The sequence below is a fragment of the Castor canadensis genome, chromosome 10 (genome assembly GCF_047511655.1).
Source record: "Castor canadensis chromosome 10, mCasCan1.hap1v2, whole genome shotgun sequence".
Taxonomy (NCBI): Eukaryota; Metazoa; Chordata; class Mammalia; order Rodentia; family Castoridae; genus Castor; species Castor canadensis.
The window spans coordinates 13,460,788-13,482,204 of NC_133395.1; the positions used below are offsets into that span (position 1 = coordinate 13,460,788).

General features: G+C 38.3%; 1 protein-coding gene across 1 annotated transcript in view; it reads right to left on the reverse strand.

The window, feature by feature from the left end:
• Nucleotides 1–575: 575 nt before the first annotated feature.
• Nucleotides 576–21,417, reverse strand: part of Rap2a (RAP2A, member of RAS oncogene family) — a 37,564-nt gene continuing 16,722 nt past the window's right edge. The window contains exon 2 of the mRNA XM_020163628.2: nt 576–4,250. Coding sequence (XP_020019217.1) covers nt 4,013–4,250 — 238 coding nt within the window. The 3' untranslated portion in view covers nt 576–4,012. The remainder of the gene's footprint in view (nt 4,251–21,417) is intronic.

Genomic DNA, 21,417 nt, shown 5'->3' on the forward strand with positions numbered 1-21,417 from the left:
AAGCTTCTCAGCTGGTAGAAGGCTGCCAGGGGTTTGAGGCATCCTCTCAACAGGCTTAGGGAATGAATGGGTGCCTTATCAAGGCAGCTGAAGGGCCCCATATAGAACAGGCAGGCCCTGCAGCCTGCAGAGCAGAAACCTTCAGCTGCTGGCACCTTGGTCTCACAAGGCAGGAGACAAAGACAGCTTCAAGCCGTCACTGAAGGCCGTATTTCAGTGATGGGAGCAGGATCGTAAGGCAACAGTGAAAGTTCACCATCTAGAAGGATTCTGGTAACCTTAGCATCAGGCTCCAAATAAACTAGCTACCAAAAAGTGTCAACTAGCACTTATAGGGAGAAGTTTACATTTATGACAGCTGATTTAAAAATCTTTGCCATGCTATTTTTACTTTTCAATGGTATGAAACTGATCCATTGGCCTCCTTTTTCATATGATGAATTCTCAATTTCATTTGGCTTATATATTTCTGTATGAAGAGTACAAAATTCATTACGTGGTACTTCTTACTTGTTTTTATACATAATAAATACATCTCACTCATGAATATGTACAAAATAAAACAAAATCCAAAGTTTCATTAAATAAATTTATTTGTTAAAATAATTTAACTCCAAATACAACTGTTGAATTTGCATTGAGTTATATCTATAATTCATGTTTTAATTGAAATGTCAAGATTTAACAACTGACATTGTTACAAAACAATAAACTATTGTTCAATTTTAAATGGTAAGTTGTATTAGAGCTCAGTAATTAACTGTGAACTGTATGTCTGGGAAACCCCAAATCGATAATGATGAATTGTTTTCGAAACCTACTGCAGTCATTCTTGAAACCCTGATCAAGATTGAACAGATGCACATAACAAGTTGAAAAAGAAAAGAAAAGAAAAGAAAAGAAAGACCCCATAGTCTTTAACATTTGATAAGCTAAGGAGACAATGAAGGTTACCCAGTGCTAACAGAGAACTACTGATAAGAGCGAAAACCAAAGGACAGACAGCCAGGAGCCACAAGCTAGGTACAGCACTTTCACATCCACACAGACAGTGACAACATTCACACTGGAAATCAAATGCCAAACACAAAAGAAAAGCAAATCAGTAGTTTTAACACAAAGAGTGATGGCAACCGGAGCAATGGAGTCAAAGTTCAGTCCTAATTCTACAAACCAAAGGAGGAAAATCATCGAAGCACCTTTCAGTAGTTTAAGGAAAGATTTTAAGTAATACTTCTGATCACATGCTGGCTTGTCTTGTGTAAGATGAACAAAATGAAAGGCATCAGTTACCATCACGATCACAGCTTAGAAGAACCAAAAGTTGCAATATCAAAAAAAAAATTAAGAAAAAAATGCTGCCTGTGTATAAAAATAAAAAACAAAACAAAACCAGAACCCAAAAGCTAAAGAAAAAGTGGGTCTTTGGATCAAACCATAATATTTTTAAGGCATGTTAGAAAAACTTTCACTTATTTAGTTGCTAGTCTGACCAGGGCATGAAATAAACAGTGATTCCCAAGTCGCCAAGCCGCCTCCACAGCCACTATTATTTCCCATGCCAACAAGGACCCTCTTCCTGCTCCTGACCTTTGCTACCATGGGCAAGCACGCTCATTCATGCCGAGTTAGCTTCATGCCGGAGGAGCGCCGAGGGTGCAGGAGGGTTTCCCGTTTGGGATGTCTTGTTGCCTGGTCACTACGTATGTAGGGTTGTGTGGAGACACTGATCAGGTAGCCAAGTCAGTTCTTAGTAACATCTTTACAGTAAAAGTCCACCTTGTTGTCTGACAAACATTTCTAACCGAAACCCCAAATTTTAGATGATCTCTTCCACCTTATGTTTTGCCAACCCTTTCACATTATTCTTCATGTGTGCACAGCAAAAACGGTGGAATCTGTACAGCGTTTCTAATAGGCGATCTGAGCTGTCATAAATTGTTATCAGTTATGGAATTCTAAAAATCAGAATCACTCTGAGAGGATGGCGCTTTTAAAACTCAACCAATTCACTAACAAATATTTCTACTCTTGTAGATGAGTGATACTTCTTGACTCTTTGATTTCTCTAGATGTTTGAGTCAAATCAGCATTAACATAGTAAAATTTGTTTCATTAAAACTTTTTGTCCTACAAACAAGGTGCTTCATAGCAGAAGATTATTTAAAAAAATTAGACTGAAGACTAAATATTCACAATTCAAAGATTTTTCTAACAACTATGACCTGGTTTTACCCACAATATTTCTTCAGTTTTCTCACCTATGAAAAATACTACCGACCTTTCTTTCTATCCTTTAATCTTAATGCCAGTTACTAAACACTGGGGAGGAGAGGCTACCAATGATTTCAGTGGTATATAAAAAGACAAACAAAAGGAAAAAATGTTTTTTGATACACTATATTCTGCAGTATAGATTCTCAGTATAGGCAATTATCTCTGACTTGTGCCAAATTCTTAGGAGCAGTAAGACACACATGCACACACAAACACACACTCTTCTCCCAGTTACACGCGTAAGACAGAGGTTACTTGCACGAGACTGTGAAACCAAGCAAGTGTGAGCGGAAAGTGTATCGCAGGCTTGGTGACCTTGCAGTTCTGAAGGCCAAATTCATCTCCAGAAGGTGGGCTCAAGACAATCTCTTCAGCATTTGTAACTCTAGAGTGAGGTGAAACCCTTCTACCCTTGATTATAAAACTTCTCAATCGGTTTTTCCTGTGCCATTACTCATGCAAATGAAAAATACTTCACGGCTATGAAAACCCAAAACGTCAGAACTTGAGCACCTTTTCAAAACAAAATATTCACTCCAGCTTTATTTGCCACTTCAGTAATCAGGGCAAAACGGTTACAAGAAAACCTTTATGTAATTCTCCAGGAAAATTAAAGATAAAAGGCTTTTTTGTCCCTTGCCTTCCACTCTGTAATTTACGTTCTACTTTTAAGCCCAAATTATTTCACATGGTTATTCAACTTTTGAAATGCCTGCAATAAAGCTGTGCTACAGTACTGGATTTCCAAAGCAGGTCAGCCCAGGGTCACATCCCAACCACAGCCCTTGAAGGCGAGGAGGAAGCTGCTGCTTTAACAAACATGAAAATGCCAGACACTTGTCCTGTCCTGTGAGGTTCTGCAAACGGGACCGTGTGCACGCAACATGGCTTCATTTTCCTTACGTGATGGTAGTAGGTAAACTACTAGAGCGCCCTTGTTAATAAGGCTAGGCAACTACTCCATCTCAGTTGCTTCCTTCTTGTTCAGTAAGCAAAAGACCATCCCTTGCTTGGCTAACAGAGGTGGGTTTGCGGTTTAAATTCTCATCAAACCCTTGGGAGAACCTCCATTGTCTGTGGCAAAGCAGGTGACTTAATAAATTCTAAAGCCAGATTTTATCTGCACACAACCTTGCTCTGACTCTCCATCAAGGGTTCAAATCAGAACAGCATTTACAATTGAGCATCAATTGAAAACCAGAACCGTGGCAGCTCAGCACTTTCCCTGCAGTCCTGATGGCAAGCCAGCCGGTGTCTCACTCGATGGAATGCACTGGTTAGTCGCTATCCCGATTCTTGAAATTCAGTACTCTTGTAGGAAAATATTTCTCCTTTACTTATTTTTTTTAAAGACAACAAAATATTTTAATTGTAAGTGGTCATAGGAATTCTTCTGGTTTCTCTCTCATGATTATTTTTAATTTATACAACAGTTGCTTCTTTCAGCTCAGTGGCAATACCACCATCACTTTCAAATGAGATCACCCTGTAGACTGATGGCCTGTGCCTTCAAGTTGCAGATGTATTAAGGAGACTGAGGACAATGGTGAAAACTTAAGTCACTGAACCCAAATGTACGCAGAGACACCAGCTGACATCACTGCTCGTTTCTGAATAAGGGTTGCAGTGCACGGTAGATCTGTACTACACATCCTGCAAACTGAATCAGAGTAGGCGAGTTTTCTATCGCCCACAATACTAGGCAAATCCTGTTCAGGACAGCCTCACTCAGGTGCTATTGTATGTTACAGGCGGAACAGCATGGGTCATCTTTGTCAGGCTGAGCAGCATAGTTCATCTGCCTCACAATTTCTGCAAAGAGTTCATCCACCATTGTTTTACTCTTGGCAGAAGTCTCCATGAAAGGGCAGCCCCACTCTTCGGCAAGGGCTCGGCCTTCACTGGCAGATACTTCTCTCTCACTCTCCAGGTCCACTTTGTTCCCAACCAAGATGACTGGTACTTTCTCATACCTATAAAAGAATAAACAGACATACTGTAATAGCACACAGTTAAAACAGGGCAGACGTATTTTATTTTTTTGCTATATATTATTTGTGCCAGTTGGCTTGACACCTACTCAAGGGCATTTTGAAGATGCTTTCAGTGGGTCACAAATGGGTTTTCCAAAATGATGTTTAAATTAATCAGTTATGCATCCTTTAAAATCAATTGACCTTTTCAGATATACTTGGAAATTTGTTCTCAGAATCTAGGACCTACTCCTCTTAGGTTAATTTAAAATTTTCTATTCCAAGAGATGCTTACTCAAAATTTCAGCTGCTCATGTAATAATTAGCTCTACTGAGTAAATGCTGTACGCAATAAGTATATAAAACCAATCATGTTGTAAGAAGAAAATAAGAGGTATTTCCTAAATGAGAAAAAGTTACTAAATAGGAAAAAGGATGCGCACCATCAACCATACCCTACCCCCTTATGAAACTCTTAGGCAGTTGAAAAAAATAATTTTGGTCTTTACACAATGGTAAGAATTGAACATTTCAATCATTAGCTTTATTTGACGTTATCTCTTTTCCATCTTAAGTAGACCAGGTGCTTCTGAGTAAATACATTTGGAGAAAGCTTTAGCTAATAAGTGGTAAGAACAAAGAAAGAGTTCCTAAATCATTCTGGTACTTAAAGATGATGATGCCCTTACAATGGCTGCTCCATGTAGCCCAAGACACAGCACATACATTGGTGTAAAAATACCTGATGCTGGTCTGAACACTTACTGTTCAAAGAAATGTAACTAATATATTTTCACAAGACCATCTTTTTATTACTATTATTATTGTTACGCTGGGGTAACTATGACATTTACAAAAGTTCTTATAATACATCATAGTTGAATTCACCCCCTCTATCATTTTCCTTTAAGACCTTCATTTTTACTTTCAAGGTCATTTCAAGTATTTTGTACTTTCTGTGATTTCAGTGTAAACCAGTGTATGTGTGTGTGTGTGTTTTCCTCTGTATTCCTGATTTCTAAAGGAGGTAAAGCAAATTTGTGTACAAATTGGTTCTCTACTTACCCTAACTTGTAAAGCCTACCATATTCCCAACAGACTCACTTTTTTCTTTGGCAACAAATCAAACTAAGAATGGTCTCAACAAAAGGGCATACTCCAGGCAGTGTGCCACTGAAACCTAACAACTTAAACATGAGTTTAAGGGTAAATTTAGAATTTGGATATTATCATCTTGCAGGAAATGGACAACTCCAATGTCTATGAAAGGACTCTGTATGAACTGTATCAAGGCCTTAGATCATACTGAAAGCTCTGAGCATACGACACAAGGACTTTTCACATCCTTAGTTCAGGACTACTACATACAAACTCTCATGTGCACCTTTGGCCTCTGGGAGGACAAATGAAGTTGCACTACAAAACACCATTCATCAGCTCTGCATATCAGCCCTCTTGACCTGTGGTACAGAGAAGCCTGGAGGGAGCTGACACTGCCAGCCATGTCCGGACAACATCAGGACAATGTCAGTTTCTAATTTGTATCAATTGCAAAGCTATAACTACATTTCCTTTTCCATGGAGTAAACACATCACAAAGTGCTTTAAAACACTCTGCTTGTCAGTGATGTAACTTATAAACATTAATACAATTCAGCAAGATATATTGGGTTGAATTTAAGTTAAATCTAATATTAAATATTTAAATCTGCTAGCAATACTCAATGATAAAAAGAAAACTGGAAAGACAACAATGTTCTATAGTAAAACAACTATTTTAAGGAACAGTTTTTAGATCAAATACAGTACTATATCATGTCTTATACTTCAAGGAAAAATGTTTCTTCTACTTTGAATTGAAAAGTACAGAAGTTATTAGAATGCATAAATTTTTAAAACTTGCAAAAATTATTAACAGTTGGATGATACACTGTTTAAATCAAGAATGTGAATACATTTTTTACCAAGTCTGATCCTGAAAAGGACAACCAGAACATTGCAAATACAGCATTTAATTAATAAGTGTTGGTAACATTTTATAATAGAGGAAAATTCAGTGTCTGAGAACCTGCTCATCTATCATTTGCTGAATTATCAGTGATCTTTCTTAAAACCAAGCTAAAGATGCTAGAGAAATACAGATTAATATCCTTTTAAAAACTAAGATTTTGAGAAAAATTATGTTCACTTTAGAATACCAGATGGTGATAAGTTTTGTCTCTCTGTTAACATTAAAATGTGGGACAGTAGAAAATATTTTAAACTATGATTTGGAGACTTTGCTTCCAGTCCTGTGCATGAGAGGCTGCACAACAGCTGAGCGATTCATTTCCTCTGCAAATCTGCATTTCATCTTTGTCAGTAAGAAAGGAATGAGAGAATCTGTTCCCACATAATACACAAGGTTGCTATAAAGGTCAAATGAGATAATACAAAGAAAGTCAAGACTAGATAAATACAGGGTAGTGTCATCTGTGTTGTGCTCCCCTCCCCCCATGCAATTCCACAGCTTGAGAAATGATGGAGTGTTTAGGAGGCAGGAGACCCTGATGGAAGTAGAGAATTCCTGAGAAGAAGCAAACCAAGGCCAGGTCTGGGGGTGTGGAATAGAAACCACCAAAACAGAGACAGAGTCAAAAGAAATACCAAAGCTACTGACACTGGCTGAGTTTTTCTCTGTCTAAGACTGAGCATCATGGTAACAAGGAACAAGAAAATCAGAAAAGCATTCCCAAAACATTGGGGTTCCTACAGGAGAAAACACTGATGCCTGTGGGGAGGGGAATCTTGGACGGCTTCGGGTTGCAATGATAAAGTAGGGTCCTCACCTAAAAGTAAGAGTTGGAGGAGCCTAATTCTGCACCACAGATGGGTGAGAAAGACAAGGGAAAGAGGAAAGCCTTGTGTTGACAGAGTGACCATCTGCTGCTGCAATGGGGTTTTTTAACAACAAAAAACCCACCCAAAACCAGACCAGGACTTCATTCTCAGAACTGTCTCTAGTTAGTTCTGTGAATTTACATTAATTTAATTTCTTGGTGCCTCAGTTTCCTGGATGTCTAGAGTGAGCTGGAGTAGATAATTCCCAAGGTGCTCTTAAACTCTGAAGTTAAGGATCACAACAGACATGGTGGACCACACCCACCATCAACACCTATCATTTACCAGGTCAATGGCTGAGCACTTGGCACTGTTCTAAGAAGACAACAGGCTGATCTTTGGAAGAGATATGAGTCATAGGAACAAAGCCAAAATGCAGGGGAAAAACCTTGTGAGACCTCATGGGACCATAGCACCAAGCAGCAGACATTCTCAATTCCATTGGCGGAGCGGTACTGCTGGCACACTGACTCACGGAAGGAGGAAAGATGCACTCAGGACCCAAGCAGCTCCATTTAACTGGCAGCGTTGTTCCCACATAAATTTTGGGATGGTTTTAAGCATGTGAATACTAAAGGCTGCACTGAAAACTGCCTTGTGTGGCAGCAGTTGTAGGCTGGTAGTAGAAAGCTAATAGTTAACAGTTAATGAATCATGTATATGTAGCCTCCCATTCAGCACATACTTATTTGCTGAGAGTCTACAATGTCCTAGGTACTGCTGTCTCTACTTACGGTAGAGGAGTGAAACAAAGATGCCTCACAGTGAGTGTAGTCTAGGAGAGGACACAGATGTCAACAATAGACCTAGCAACATAAGTAAGTCATGTTTACTAGAACATAAAAGCAAAAAGAACAAAGATGCAGATCTGGGAGCAGGCTGGATCACAGGTCTTATTTTAATTCTCAACTTGAGAATTAAAGACCATCACAGCCCTGCTGGCATGTGAGCTAAGAAGAGGGGGGTAAGGAGTTTGTCAAGTAGGTACCAGGGAGAGCACTCTAGTGGGACATGGACTGTACCACATGGGAGCCTGGGTGGGGGAATGCCTGGTGGTTCAAGCAATAGTGAACAGGCCTGTGGGATTCATTTGTAGACTTCTCTCAACCCCCACAGGATTCCCACACTCAGGACACCTGTTCACTTGAGGTAAAATAGAACTGAAGAATTGGGTGCCAAAAGTGGCAGGCTGGCTCTATTAATCAGGAAGACAAGGTACTTGGTCGGTAGGTGACAGCAGTTACTTTCATGTTCTACTCTCATCAGTTTTGTGGGTGATCTTCACTTCCCCTTTTCTAAACATGCTGTTTGGGAATGAAGTTGAAAATGAAAATTCTGAAATGATTCATGTATTAGTGTTAACCTGATCGTGAGTAGGGCACCACCTTTCTCACATCTCAACACAGCGTCCTGTCCCTGATATTTCCTTTGGGAGCATGACCAGGGTCAAACAATGGCTGGTGGGCTCCAATCATTTTGGCGATACTCTGCATCGACGTGAATTTCCATACTGTTTATTGGATTTGTGAGCGTCAGCTAACATATGAATAACTAAGCAACTGTGCTTAATGGACTGAATGAGAGAACCACGGTATAGCTGCAGACTGTTGATGGCGTGTTCTCCATTCACAGCAGCTTTGTGAGCAGCAATGGCTCAAGAGCATCTAGTGTGTTCACCAACGGACTCCATTTTTTTCTTGTAACTGTCCTAATATGTGTGTTAGGAATACGTCTGTGTACACTTTATTACAGTACTGACTGAACTTGACCCATCATTAAAACAACATGAGAACTAAAAATACGGATCCTGGGCCCCCTCTAAAGCTATAGAATCTGAATCTGTGGGATCAAATGCCGATTAAAAATACATACCTAGACCTATGTTAACTGTATATGTACATAAGTTCTGAGCTTCCAACAGCTGAGGAAGCACTGGCTTCATCTATGACTGTGTGACCTCAAATAATACTGTATGTGCATAGTTTATGGCTTTAAAGTGTGGTAAGTACACAACTAATTCCTCCTTCCCTTCGTTTATTCATCAGTGATAAACTGTGGTCAGACATCATTTCTGTCAGTCCTCTGATTTTCCTTTTGAGGGTGTTGTATTGTAGCATATTAAAAGGCAGTCATATTTCCTGGAATTTGATCATGCGCTTACATTCTCAGTCATAAGCAGGTTGAAATACAACTCTCTTTGAATCCAGAGGAGAATCAGAAAAGCTCTTATAAGTCCTCTTGTTCAACTTTGCACCGGTGTTACAATCTCTTCTGCTAAGAGTCTCAAGACAAAAATGTCAAAACACCTGACACTTCAATCGCTTTCCCGTCAACCTTGCCAACTGGCTGTGTAGTTTCTATCTGAACACTTTTAGTGATGCAGAACTCATACCTAAAGCCAACCTGCTTCGTCCTTTCTGTCAGTTCTGTTAAACATCAATGTTACAAAGTTCCCCCTATATATATGAACTGTGATCTGTAACACTGTCTCCCTCACAGGCCTAGTTCTTTTGCCTTTCTCCAAAATGAAAACAGGTTTTCTTCCCTATCTCAAATTAAATAATACATCAAGATTAAAAAAATAAATTCCTAGCAATACCTGAATGGGAAAGGAACAAATAGAATATGTTCATAAGCTCACCTATATGAGAAAGGTCACTGTAACTATTTTGGCATATATACTTCCAGACTATTTTCCTATTCATAGTTATATAAAAAGACATTAATTTTTATAAAAGACCCTATCAATTATATTTAGTGGCCTCAATTTTTCCTTAATAATATGGGATTTTCTGCTTCAATAAATAACATATATTATCTTACTGGCTAAACAGTATTCCATTTTATAGAATCTATACCAAAACTACAGTATAATTTACTTTTTCCTTATTAGTGCCATACTATCATGGGCCTAACATAAATAGCAATCTGAGGAACACATCTAAAAGTGAAATTTCTGAGTCAAAGGGTTAAAAAAAACCCTACGTACATCTTTTGCATGCCCTTTGAACCAAAAGTTTCATTTCTAGATTAGTTCATCAGATTGCTGTGTACACACATACACAACAATGTCTCAGTGGACATCCAGAGACTTTTACCAAGTGAAAGTGCTCAAAATTTAAGAATGCCTATTTCCTCCCCTTCTTCAGGATTGATATTTTTAATCTTCCAATAACGTGTTCTAGGATTGTTTTTGGTAGGACTTGGAGGCTCCTTCCACGCCATGCTTGTTAGCATGACATGTCAATACTTCTTTAAGGGTGGGAATTGTGGGCAAAGTAAGGCTGCCTTCTTCCTCTGAACGGACCTGTTTTGAACCAAATAAATACTTAATTTTAAAAGGGCTTTTTTTTTCTTTTTTTGTAATTTCACTTGAATAATGAAAGGAAACCACAGTCTTTGCTTTCATTCTCTCTTGGTTTCAGAATGCATACTGAAGAAGAACAGAGAGAAATTTGTAAATGCAATGTAAAAATTATGCAAAGAGAATAATGATACTAAGAAGACACTCAGAGCTATGAGAGATACCACACTAATGTAAGTAAAAATAATCTGCTTTCATAGAAATTACTAGAGTTGATAATGTACCAGAAGAACAGATTCCTAAGTTTGATTGTGATGGACCAACTGTTGATGGAAATATGATTCACAGGCAGGACTCCTTGTGTGGCCAAGATGATGGAGGTCCACTAAGTCTCTATCTCCTGCTTACCAAAAATAAAAACTCAGGACAAAATACAAAAAAAAAAAAAATACTAAAATCTGTTTTTCTGACTAAAGGAACAAAAGGTCCAGGGGGTGGGGAAATTCCAGGTGTTTTCCCCTTCTCTCTCTTTTTGTTCTTCTCCTCTACATTTTAGCTGGAAGGTGAATCCACCTTTGAGAACTCTGTGGAGGATAAATAGAAAGTGAATGCTTTGAGAGAAACATCCTATTTCTGGTTAGGAAATGTGCCTCTGTGGTCTGAAGAGTGTGGGAGGAATCAGAGAGGATGGGCCAGAGAAAGGGATTTCTTAATTCTGTGTGTGGATAAACAAGTTCATATGAGCTTCAGATGAATGGAAAGAACCAAAGGAGTACAGTGAAGCCTGTGAAAACTGAACCACAATTTAAACTACTGCAGGCCTCAGACTAGCCCGAGTGGCGTGCACAAGGCAGCACAGGGAAGTTTTGAAAACCCACCTGACATGAGCACTATGGATCCTGAAAAAGGGGAGCTAGAGCTTAGTTTGAATCTAAGTGGGTTGGTTTTCCTGCTGAAAGAAAATTCTCCAGAGGGCTGTAACAAGAGTCAGACTCTAAGCAAAATAATACTAAAAATGTTTAATAATAGCTAAAATTACCAAACAGAAAGAACCAGGAAAATGTGACTAATCCAAACAATACATGTGATATGACCCAGACACTGAAATTAACAGATCCTAAAGAAGCTATTACAGCATACCTAATCTGAAAACCTAAAATACAAATGCTCCAAAATCTGAGACTCTATGAAAAACACTGGAGAATTTTGGATTTCAGGTTTTCAGATTAAGGATACTCAACCAGTACAGTCTATGCAAATATTCCAAAGCAAAAAAACCCTCTGAAATCTGAACAAAAGAAATCCAAATTAAGAAGGAAGAAATCATAAAAAATTAAAGAAATCAAAACAGAAAAACAGTGTGGGAAATGAATGAAATTAAAAACTAGTTATCTGCGGTCAATAAAAGTGGTAAGCCTCTAACTAAACTGATGAAGAAAAAAAGGACACGTGGAAAAAATATCAGAATGAAAGCGTGAAATCACTATAAACTATTTCAGGACATGCCCCTGAAATAACACATGGTGAAAAGCACCAGCCTTTGAAACAGTTAGGATAGTTCCATTTTTGCCTCCTCAGGGCTAACATAGCTGCCCACTGCCGATCTATCATCTGAACCCTGTTTGGCTTCTTCAGCCAAATCCTCGCCCCACACAGCAACCCGATCTTACCTCCTGTCACTTTGCAAAAAGCATCTTCTGGGTTAAAGCTGTTGCTAATCTTCTGGGGACAGTGGTTCCCACCAGTCAAATTCTAACTGCCAGGAAGGGCTTAAGTCAAAGTCTCTCTCTTTAAAATTATCGCTGACTCTCGTAGATGGTTCAATTGTTCGAATTCTTATTTAAATTTTACATCATGAGAATTTGGTACTCAAACATTTTTCATTAATTAATTTCTTGAGTGAAGTAAACCTACCTTATTTGCTTATTTGTGGATTTATTACATGTGGTTTCCATCAAACATGGTGAAATTAAAAAAAAGAAATTTCAAGGAGTCGAAAAAGTAAAGTAAGGACAGGCAAAAGAAGGTGCGAGGCTTCTTCAAGAAACAAAACGAGCCGCATAGTTTCAGCCTGAAGAGAAATGCGAGGAGCTGCGAGTGACTGAGGACAGGCCTCGCCCGCTAACGCAAAGCGTGCGGTGGAAGGACAGAGCGCCACTGGAAGCACGGCAGTGCCTCGGCCCATGCGCTAAGGAGTCGCGTGGCTGATGAAAAATGGATTCTGGGCGCACAGCAGAAGCGGTACGGCAGCGATGCAGTGTTCAAGTCAAGAGACAATGGCGACTTGGGCTGCCGTGAGGATAATGACAGTGGAAGGAAGTCAGACATGTCTCTTGGAGGGGACATGTTCAGAGAAAGGTGTCATCAGGTGACTTCATCGTTGTGCAAACATCATAGCGTGTACTTCCATAAACGCAGCTGGTGCAGTCCACTACCGCCTGCGCAGTGTGTACCCGCGGAATATGTGGAACATCACCGACCGAAACATCGTTACTGGCTGTATGACTTTATATTTTGGAGGCAGCACACACAAAGAAATGAAAATGGACCGGGTGAAGGAAAGAGTGTAAGTTGTGGCTTTGAAAAAGGAGAAATAAAAAAATAATTCACAGGTAACTATTTTACATATTTTAAATATTGCTTTATCTTAAGATTAAAAATGTTAAATCGGAGAACAGGAGGGCGGAACAGTTTATGAGTGGGGGCGATTGGCACGGTGGGAGGGGGGAGGTGGCAGGGAAAGGGGTAGGAGGATGAATATGGTGCAAACAATGTGTACGCATGTATGTAAATGCAAAAATGATACCTGTTCAAACTGTTGCAGGAACCGGGGAGATGAAAGAGAGCAGTGGAGGGGGTGAATTCAAATATGATCTGTTTGACACATTGTAAGAACCTTTAAAATGCTACAATGTACCCACATCCAGTACGACAATAAAAAAAAATGTTAGACCCCTCCCAAGGGAACTACTTACTGTATACCTGCTATTACCTGCTGTTTCTAACACACTTTAGTATGATGTTTAAAAACTCCATTTGTTATCCAAGTCATTTTTTTTAGAAAGAAACATTTAATGTATCATGGTGTTCTTAAACATTAAAAACAATCTCAGCTTAAATTTCACAATAATTATTTTTGTATAGAAAAGAATTATTTAATAGATGAATAGGGTTGGAGGCATGGCTAGAGTACCTGCCTACCAAGCATGAAGCTGAGGTCAAACCCCAGCACTACCCCCCAAAAAAGAAGGAATTTAATAAATGAAGTTTAGTTTTTATATGTTAGTCAAGTTAACCCATGTCATGTTTACCTTAGTATTACTTCTGAATTTCCATCTATACTTTTAGGGTTACCTTGGAGTTTTTTAAAAAGATGTGTGTTCTTTCCAGGTACAAACTCTTAAGATAAAAACCATTCATCACTCAAATTTTACTTTGTTGACAATCTTTCTGCATACTCACACATTGCTACTAATAGAGAATGGATAGACTTAACTATAGAATATTCTATCCAACTGTGGTTCTTTTCATCAGTGGATGGAACTTTTTGCAAAACAGGTATTTTAGGCCATAAAACAAGTCTTACCAAGTACAAAAAAAAAGTCAAAATAATTCCTTGCATCTCATCAGATCATAATGGAATGAAACCAAAAATCAACAGCAAGAAAAACTGCAGAAATTATACAAACATGAAGATTGAACAATACACTTTCAAATGAAAGTGGAAACATGGCCTAAAAGAACCTGTGAGATACAGTGAAAGCAGTTCTAAGGCAGGAAGTTTATAGGTAGGAGTGCTGACATAAACAAACACAAATAAATTACCTAATTATGCATCTCAGATCTTACCAAAACAAGAACCAAACCAAACCAAATATTAGTACATGGAAATAACTAATAAAGATCAGGTTGGCAATTAATGAAATGGAGACTAAAGGAGCAACATAAAGGATCAATGAAATAAAGAGTTGCTTCTTTCAAAAGAATCAGCTAAACTAACCAAAAGAAAAAGAGAGAATTCACAAATCAATAAAATCAGAGGCAAAAAAGGAAGTATTACAACACATGCCACTGAAGCCCATAGGAAAAACTACATGCCAACACACTGAAAATCTAGAAAAAGTGAATAAATTTCTAGACCCATATGACCTATCAAAATTGAAGTAAGAGGACATAAAAAATCTAAGTAGATCAATAACAATGAAATCGAAACTACGATAATTAATCTCACAAAGAAAAGTCCAGATGGATTCACAGCTGAATGGTATCAAATCTTAAAGAACCAACACTAAGGCCAGAGGCCTGGTTCAAGAAATTGAGACTTGCCTGGTGCAAGAGCCTGGGTTCAATCCCCAGTACTGCAAACATACACACACACATACATACCACTAATGCTCACTCCTCCAACTGTTCTGTAAAACACAGTGAAGGGAATATTTACAAATTCATTCTAATAAAGCCATTATTACTCTAAAGCCAAGAAAACAACAAAAAAAGAAAATTATAGAGAAACAGCCTTCATGAACACAGTTCAAAAACTCCCCAGAGGACTAATATCCATAACATACAAAAATAAAAACCTCAAAAAGTTAACATGTGCCAGGTATGGTGGCATGTCTGCAATTCTAGCCACTCAGTAAGTGGAGAAAGGAGGACTGCAGTTCAAGGCCTGCCTGGATAAAAGTTAGTGAGACCCCCATATGAAAAACAAGCCAGGTTTGGTGGTATGCCAGTAAATCCAGCTACTGGGAAGTTGGAGGTAGGAGGATTTTGGTCTAAGACCAGCCCAGGAAAACTCAAACTAAAATCAAAAGTACTGGAGTCGTGGCTCTGGTGGTAGGGCGCCTGCCTAGCAAGTGTGAGGCCCTAAGTTCAAACCCAAGTACTGCCAAAAAACAAAACAAAAAAACCTATTTCAGAATCACTATTTTAACAAAGTCTTTAGAAGTCTTAGAAAAAATATTACGTTGATTAAGAAGGAGCTGCAAATCTTTTTAAATAGAAGGGTAAGCATAAATAAATAAAAACTTCAACATTGTCCTTGTCTTCCTAGGTCCTCTTAGGAAAGAAACAGCAGCTAGGTGTGGTGTTACATGCTATAATCACAGGACTTGAGAGGCTGAGGCAGGAGAAAAGAGTTCAAGACCAGCCTGGTCTACATGGACAGACTCTGCCTCAAAAAATAAAAATAAACAATGTTTAAAAAGGAAAAAGTACCTATTGTGTTGTAGGGCTCTTTTTGTGGAGCTAGGAGTTGAACCCAGGGCCTGTGCATGCAGCACACTGTTCTTCCCACTGAGCTATCTCCCCAGCTTGTGCTCTATCTCTCCATGGGGCCTGCTCATCATTAGTTCTCCTCAGGCCAAGCAGTCCAACTTAAAAAATAAAGATGAACTGCCTCTTGGCCTTTTGGCTAAAATCAAATGTAAAAAATAAAGTTTGGGGGAGCAGGAGTAAGGCAAGAGGTCAGTGAATTAGTAAAAGCAAGCTGTGTCCTGGCTTGAGGTGGGGAAAGATTTATGGTACCTAGTCTGACCAAATGGGATTTTTGTTAGTGATGCAAAGATGCTTTAATATTCAAAAATCAAATGATGTAGTCTACCAAACTAAAAGGCTAAAAAAGGAAATCCACATGATCTCACTAACACAGAGAAAACATGTATAACTAAGTCAATACCTGTTAAAATAAAACCCCCAGGATAGTGGGGAATTCCTCTGCTTGATTAAAAAAACATCTATAAAACCTTACAGTTACTATCAGACCTCAAGGTAAAAACCAGGAACAAGGCAAGGATATCCACTGTCATCATTTATTGTCCAATGTATGGGAAACACTCAACAATGCAATAAGCAGAAACTCAAGAAAAGGAAATAAAAGGCATCAGGAACAGAAAGGAAGAGAAAAAACTGTAATTTGCAGGTGACACGACCATGACACATTTCAAGGGGGGGACTTTCCTAGAATAAGTGAGTTCAGATTCATAAACAGACAAAAATCAATCATGGTTTTACATACCAGCAATGTAAACATGCACAGTGAAACAAAAACATGCCATTAATAACTTCTCCAAAAATACACAGGCATGAATGTAACACCTCATGTACAGCTCTTGTACGCCATGCACTCCACAACACTGATAAAAGAAATGAAGAGCTAAGTAAATGAAGAGACACACCATGTTCATGGAGACTCAGCACAGCAGACTCAGTTCTCCCAACACTGACAACACAGGTTTAGCACAATCCCAACAGAGTTTTGTTTTTTTTAAGTAAAGGCAAGATTTTTCTTAATGTATACGAAAAGCAATTTTGAAAAGGAAGAATAAAGTGGGGGAAATCAGTACACCTAAGTTCAACACTTACTTTATATATAAGTGCACACACACACACAAATACATATACACACACATATAGCTCAGTAATGAAGATTACCTGGTACTGGCTTGCAGGATAGACACAGATCAATAAAACAGAATAGAGAACCTAAAAAATAGACCCATGCAAATATCCCCAACTGATATTTAACAAAGTGGAAAAAATAATTCAATGAAGGAAGAAAAAAGTTGGAGCAATTTAGTCATGATTAAACTAAAGTGGATGATTTGAGCATGAAGACATAATGAAAAAACTTTTAGAGAAAAGCATGAGAGAATCTTCATGATCTCGGGCTAGATAAAGACTTCTTAGATTTGACATTAAAAACCTAATCCACAATGTGAAAACTGACAGAGCCAGTTGTGGTTGAACATGCCTGTAATCCTAGCACTTAAGAAACTGAGGCAGGAGGAGCTTGAGTTTGAGGACAGCCTGGGTCACATAGTGACACCCTGTCTCAAAAACACAAACAAAACTAAAAAGAAAGAAAAAAGTGTGGATTTGACCATACTTTAAATTGCTTGCTCTGCTAAAGACTGTAGAAGGGGCAAAGGACAAGCTACAGATTTAGAGAAACTATTCTCAAGCCACGTAGCTGAAAAGGGACTAATATCTAGAATACATAAAGAACCTCAAAACTGATCAGTGAAAGAAATAATCCAATTAGAAACAGGCAAAAGCCATAAACAGATACTTCACTGAAGAGGACAAGACAGCAAATAAGCTCATGAAAAGATGCTCAGCACAATGAGCCACTAGGGACATGTGAATTAAAACTACAAATTAAAATCATCACCAGAATGTCGAAGATAAATAACAGTGACAATACTAAAATGCTGGCAAGGACACAAATAACCCGGATCACTCATGCATTGCTGATGGGATATTAAATGGAGCAGCTACTTCTGAAGACAGTCTGGCAGATTTAAAATTAATCCTATAATTACCATATGAATGAGAAATTTCCTCCTTGGGCATTTGTCTCAGAAAAATGAAGACTTATGTTCACATAAAAGTTTGCATCCAAATGTTTACTGGCGGCTTTATTCATGATAGACAAAAACCTGACACAACCAAGATATCTGTCAACAAGTGAATGGTAAAACTGTGGTAAATCCATCCTGGGAAAGCTACTTAGCCATAAAAAGGAATGAACACTGATACACATAACACCTTGGATTAATCTCCAGAGAATTTAGCTGAGTGAAAACAGCTGGCCCCAGAAAGTTACATCTCATATGACTGTGAGTATACACAATTCTTGAAAAGATAAAATTATAGAAAAAGACAGATTAAGGATAGGAAGAGGAAACAGCTGGAAGGGAATTATGAGTGGCTATAAAAGGGTAGCATAAGCCATCCTGTGGCAAGGCAAATATTCTTTGTCAATGCCAATATTATGTGATACTGTACTATAGTTTTGCAAGATGCTAACACTGGGGAAAACTGGGTAAGTTGCACATGGAATCCATTATTTCTCTCCCTCTTCTCCTCCCTCTCTGCCCCTTCCCGTCTCTTTCTCTCCCTCCCTCTCCTATTCTCTTTTGGTGTACTGGGGCTTTGAAGTCAGGGCTTCATGCTTGCTAGGCAGAAGCTCTATTGCTTGAGCCGTACCTCCAGCCCCAACATTATTTCTTAAAATTGCATGTGACTCTACAATTATAAATGATTAATTTTAAGCAGGTGAGGTAATTATTTACATAATTTATGGTTTAAAGAGAAATAATAAAAAGGTTCTTATGATTAAGAAGGGAAACTTTAAATATAAGTTCCCAACCACAGCAAAGAGACAAAAAAGCAACACAAACAATAAATAAAAACATATTCATAAACTATTTCCTCCCTTCCTTCCTCCCTCTCTCCCTTCCTTCTTTCCTTCATCTTTCCTTCCTTCCTTCCTTCCTTCTTCTTCTTCCTCCCTCCCTCCTTCTTTCCTTCCCTCTCTCCCTTCTCTTCCCCTCTACCACTGACCTACATCTCCAGTCCTAAAAACTGTTCTAAAAGGCACAGTTGTGGATATAAGGTCAATCTATACACAGAACTAGAAAACAAGGAGAAAATCCATTTAAGACAATTTACAAAAGTACGAGATGATATCAAATATCAGGAAAAACCTAATCAAAGATGTCAAACACTTTTACAATCAATATAACAAAACAGTGCTTAGAGAAATTAAAAAAGCCCTAAAGACAGGGTATGTTGCACTTGCTGGTTGGAATATGCAGCACTGTTCTCTGTGTCAATTCACAACTGAATCACAGCTCACATGCAATCCCCATGAAAACGCCAGTGGGGTTTTTGTGTAGTAGTAGTAGCTGCCGTTGTTTTCATGAGAAGTGACACACTGACTCTTGAAAATGCAAAGGACCATAAAGAGAAGTAAAGTATCTAAGCTAGCCCAAGTGGGAGAAACGCAGACAGAACACAAAAGGGAGTCAGAACACACTGATGTGTAGATCTGCCTGATTTAGGATGAAGGTGCACCTGCAGTTCACTGGGGTAAGGGTCTCTTTCATAAATGTTACAGACCAGCAGTCATAGGCAAAACCCAAAAACACAAGATCCCTTGATCCCTTTTCTCATACCACTCAAGTAACTATAGATCATAAAACGAAGTGAGATTAAAAAGCTTCTAGAAGAAAATATGGACGATGGATTTCATAACTTTGAAGTAGACAAGTATGTATTACATAGGACAGTAAGAACCATTAACCATAAAAGATTAAATTGAACATTAAAATCAAGAACTTAGTCTCATTAAAATACACCACTAAGCAAGTGAAGAGGTCAGTCAGACTGGGAAAGGTGTCTGCAAGACATGTATCTGATAAAGGCTTATATTCAGATTATACAAAGGCATTTCTACAAATCACAAAAAACACAATCCAGTTTTTAAAATGGACAAAAGACTTTAATAGGTATTTCCCAATAGAAGACACCCAAATGCTCAACATTATCAGTTACCAGAGAAACAAAATCTAAAATCTCAGTGAGATACTTAGAATCCTATCAGATTAGTCAAAATTAAAGGACTGGAGCTATAGCTGGTGGAGAGTAAACTGGTTATAACTACTTTGGAAATCATTTGGAAGTGTGTTGAACATTTGTGTTTACGAACTAGTAATTCTAGTCTGAGACATACAGAAAGTGCACAAATACCCACCAAAAGATATATGCTAGAGTGTTCACAGGAGCCTTATTCACAAGGACCCCCAATCTAGAAACCATCCAAATGCCACCCACAGACTAGGAAATGAAATCATGGCATGCTCAGGGGCCCATTGGTCTTCAATTAAAGAAAATTAACCTCCACTACACATAAGGATGAGCCTCCCAAAGAGGATACTGAATGACACAATCACAGGTTTAATAATAGGCAAAACTAATCTATGGTGGCCTTTGCATAGGAACATGACTGGAACAGAACATGAGGGAGCCTGCTGTGCTGCTTGCAATGTCTGGTCAACATTTTCACCTGGGATTTGATTACATAGTGCATGCACCTGGCTGTGTAGCTAAGATTTTTGCATTCTATTGCATGTGAATTATACCTCAATAAAAAACAAATTGAAACAAAAAATCAATAAGATAATTAAACAATCTGCTTATTAGAACAGGAAAAGCAGAATAAGCTCTAAGACAAATCGAGGGCATGTGCATGTGGGTGATGATGTTTACGTAGCATATGATGCACAGCTCATGTTTCAACAGTCAGTTTATTACTCACATGAACACTGTCAATTTTAAATTCCTGTCCAAGTCCAGCGTTGCTTCATTTATATCTAGAATTGGCTAAAGACTAAAAGCATAAGGAATACTAAAGCACAGCATGTCACTGGAAATAAACATAACAATTATGAACATTTTTTCACTATCAGATAAAGTACATCCACATTTCCTTTGAGGAGTATCAAGATGCCATACTACCTCAAAAATCCACATTAAAAAGAGAAAAGAGAATGGTGACTACATTTAATGTGGCCTTTTCATATTAGAAGTGGAGGTTATGGAAGTATTCACAACCAGAAGCTAAAACCTTGTGATTTAGAAACCAAATGCAAACACTGTCTAAATAAACCAGTTGATTCTATTATCTTTATTTAAAGAACCACATCCAAGACATCCAAATAAGGTAAAGGGAAGCAGCTGTTGATCTATATTTGAAACTTACATGTGAGGCTACATTTTAATGTACTTTCAGTCAACAAATCAAAAATATGTCATTTTTAAAATCTGTCAACAAAGTGTGCTTCTCTTTACACAATTTAAGCAGCAAGGAAAAATCAAGCTTGGGCTCATGCAGGAAGAAGTTCACACAACTTTCATCTATCAAAGAAGCAAAGGTGTTCAGACATAAGGCATGCTTTTTATCTTTAGTGAGAGCTGGAACTGTGCATTAAGACAGGCCCAACTATTATACTTGAAAAAATTAAACTGATTCGATCACTCTGGAATATGAAAGCTATTTGAACTGCTACCTACATTGGCAGCTGGATTAAATTATAGTGCACATCTTCTCAGCACCCCTTTATTTCAGAATCCTTGGCAAAAATGCTCATGAATGAGAATTCACATGTATCTGATACACAAAGTTCAATTACAACTACT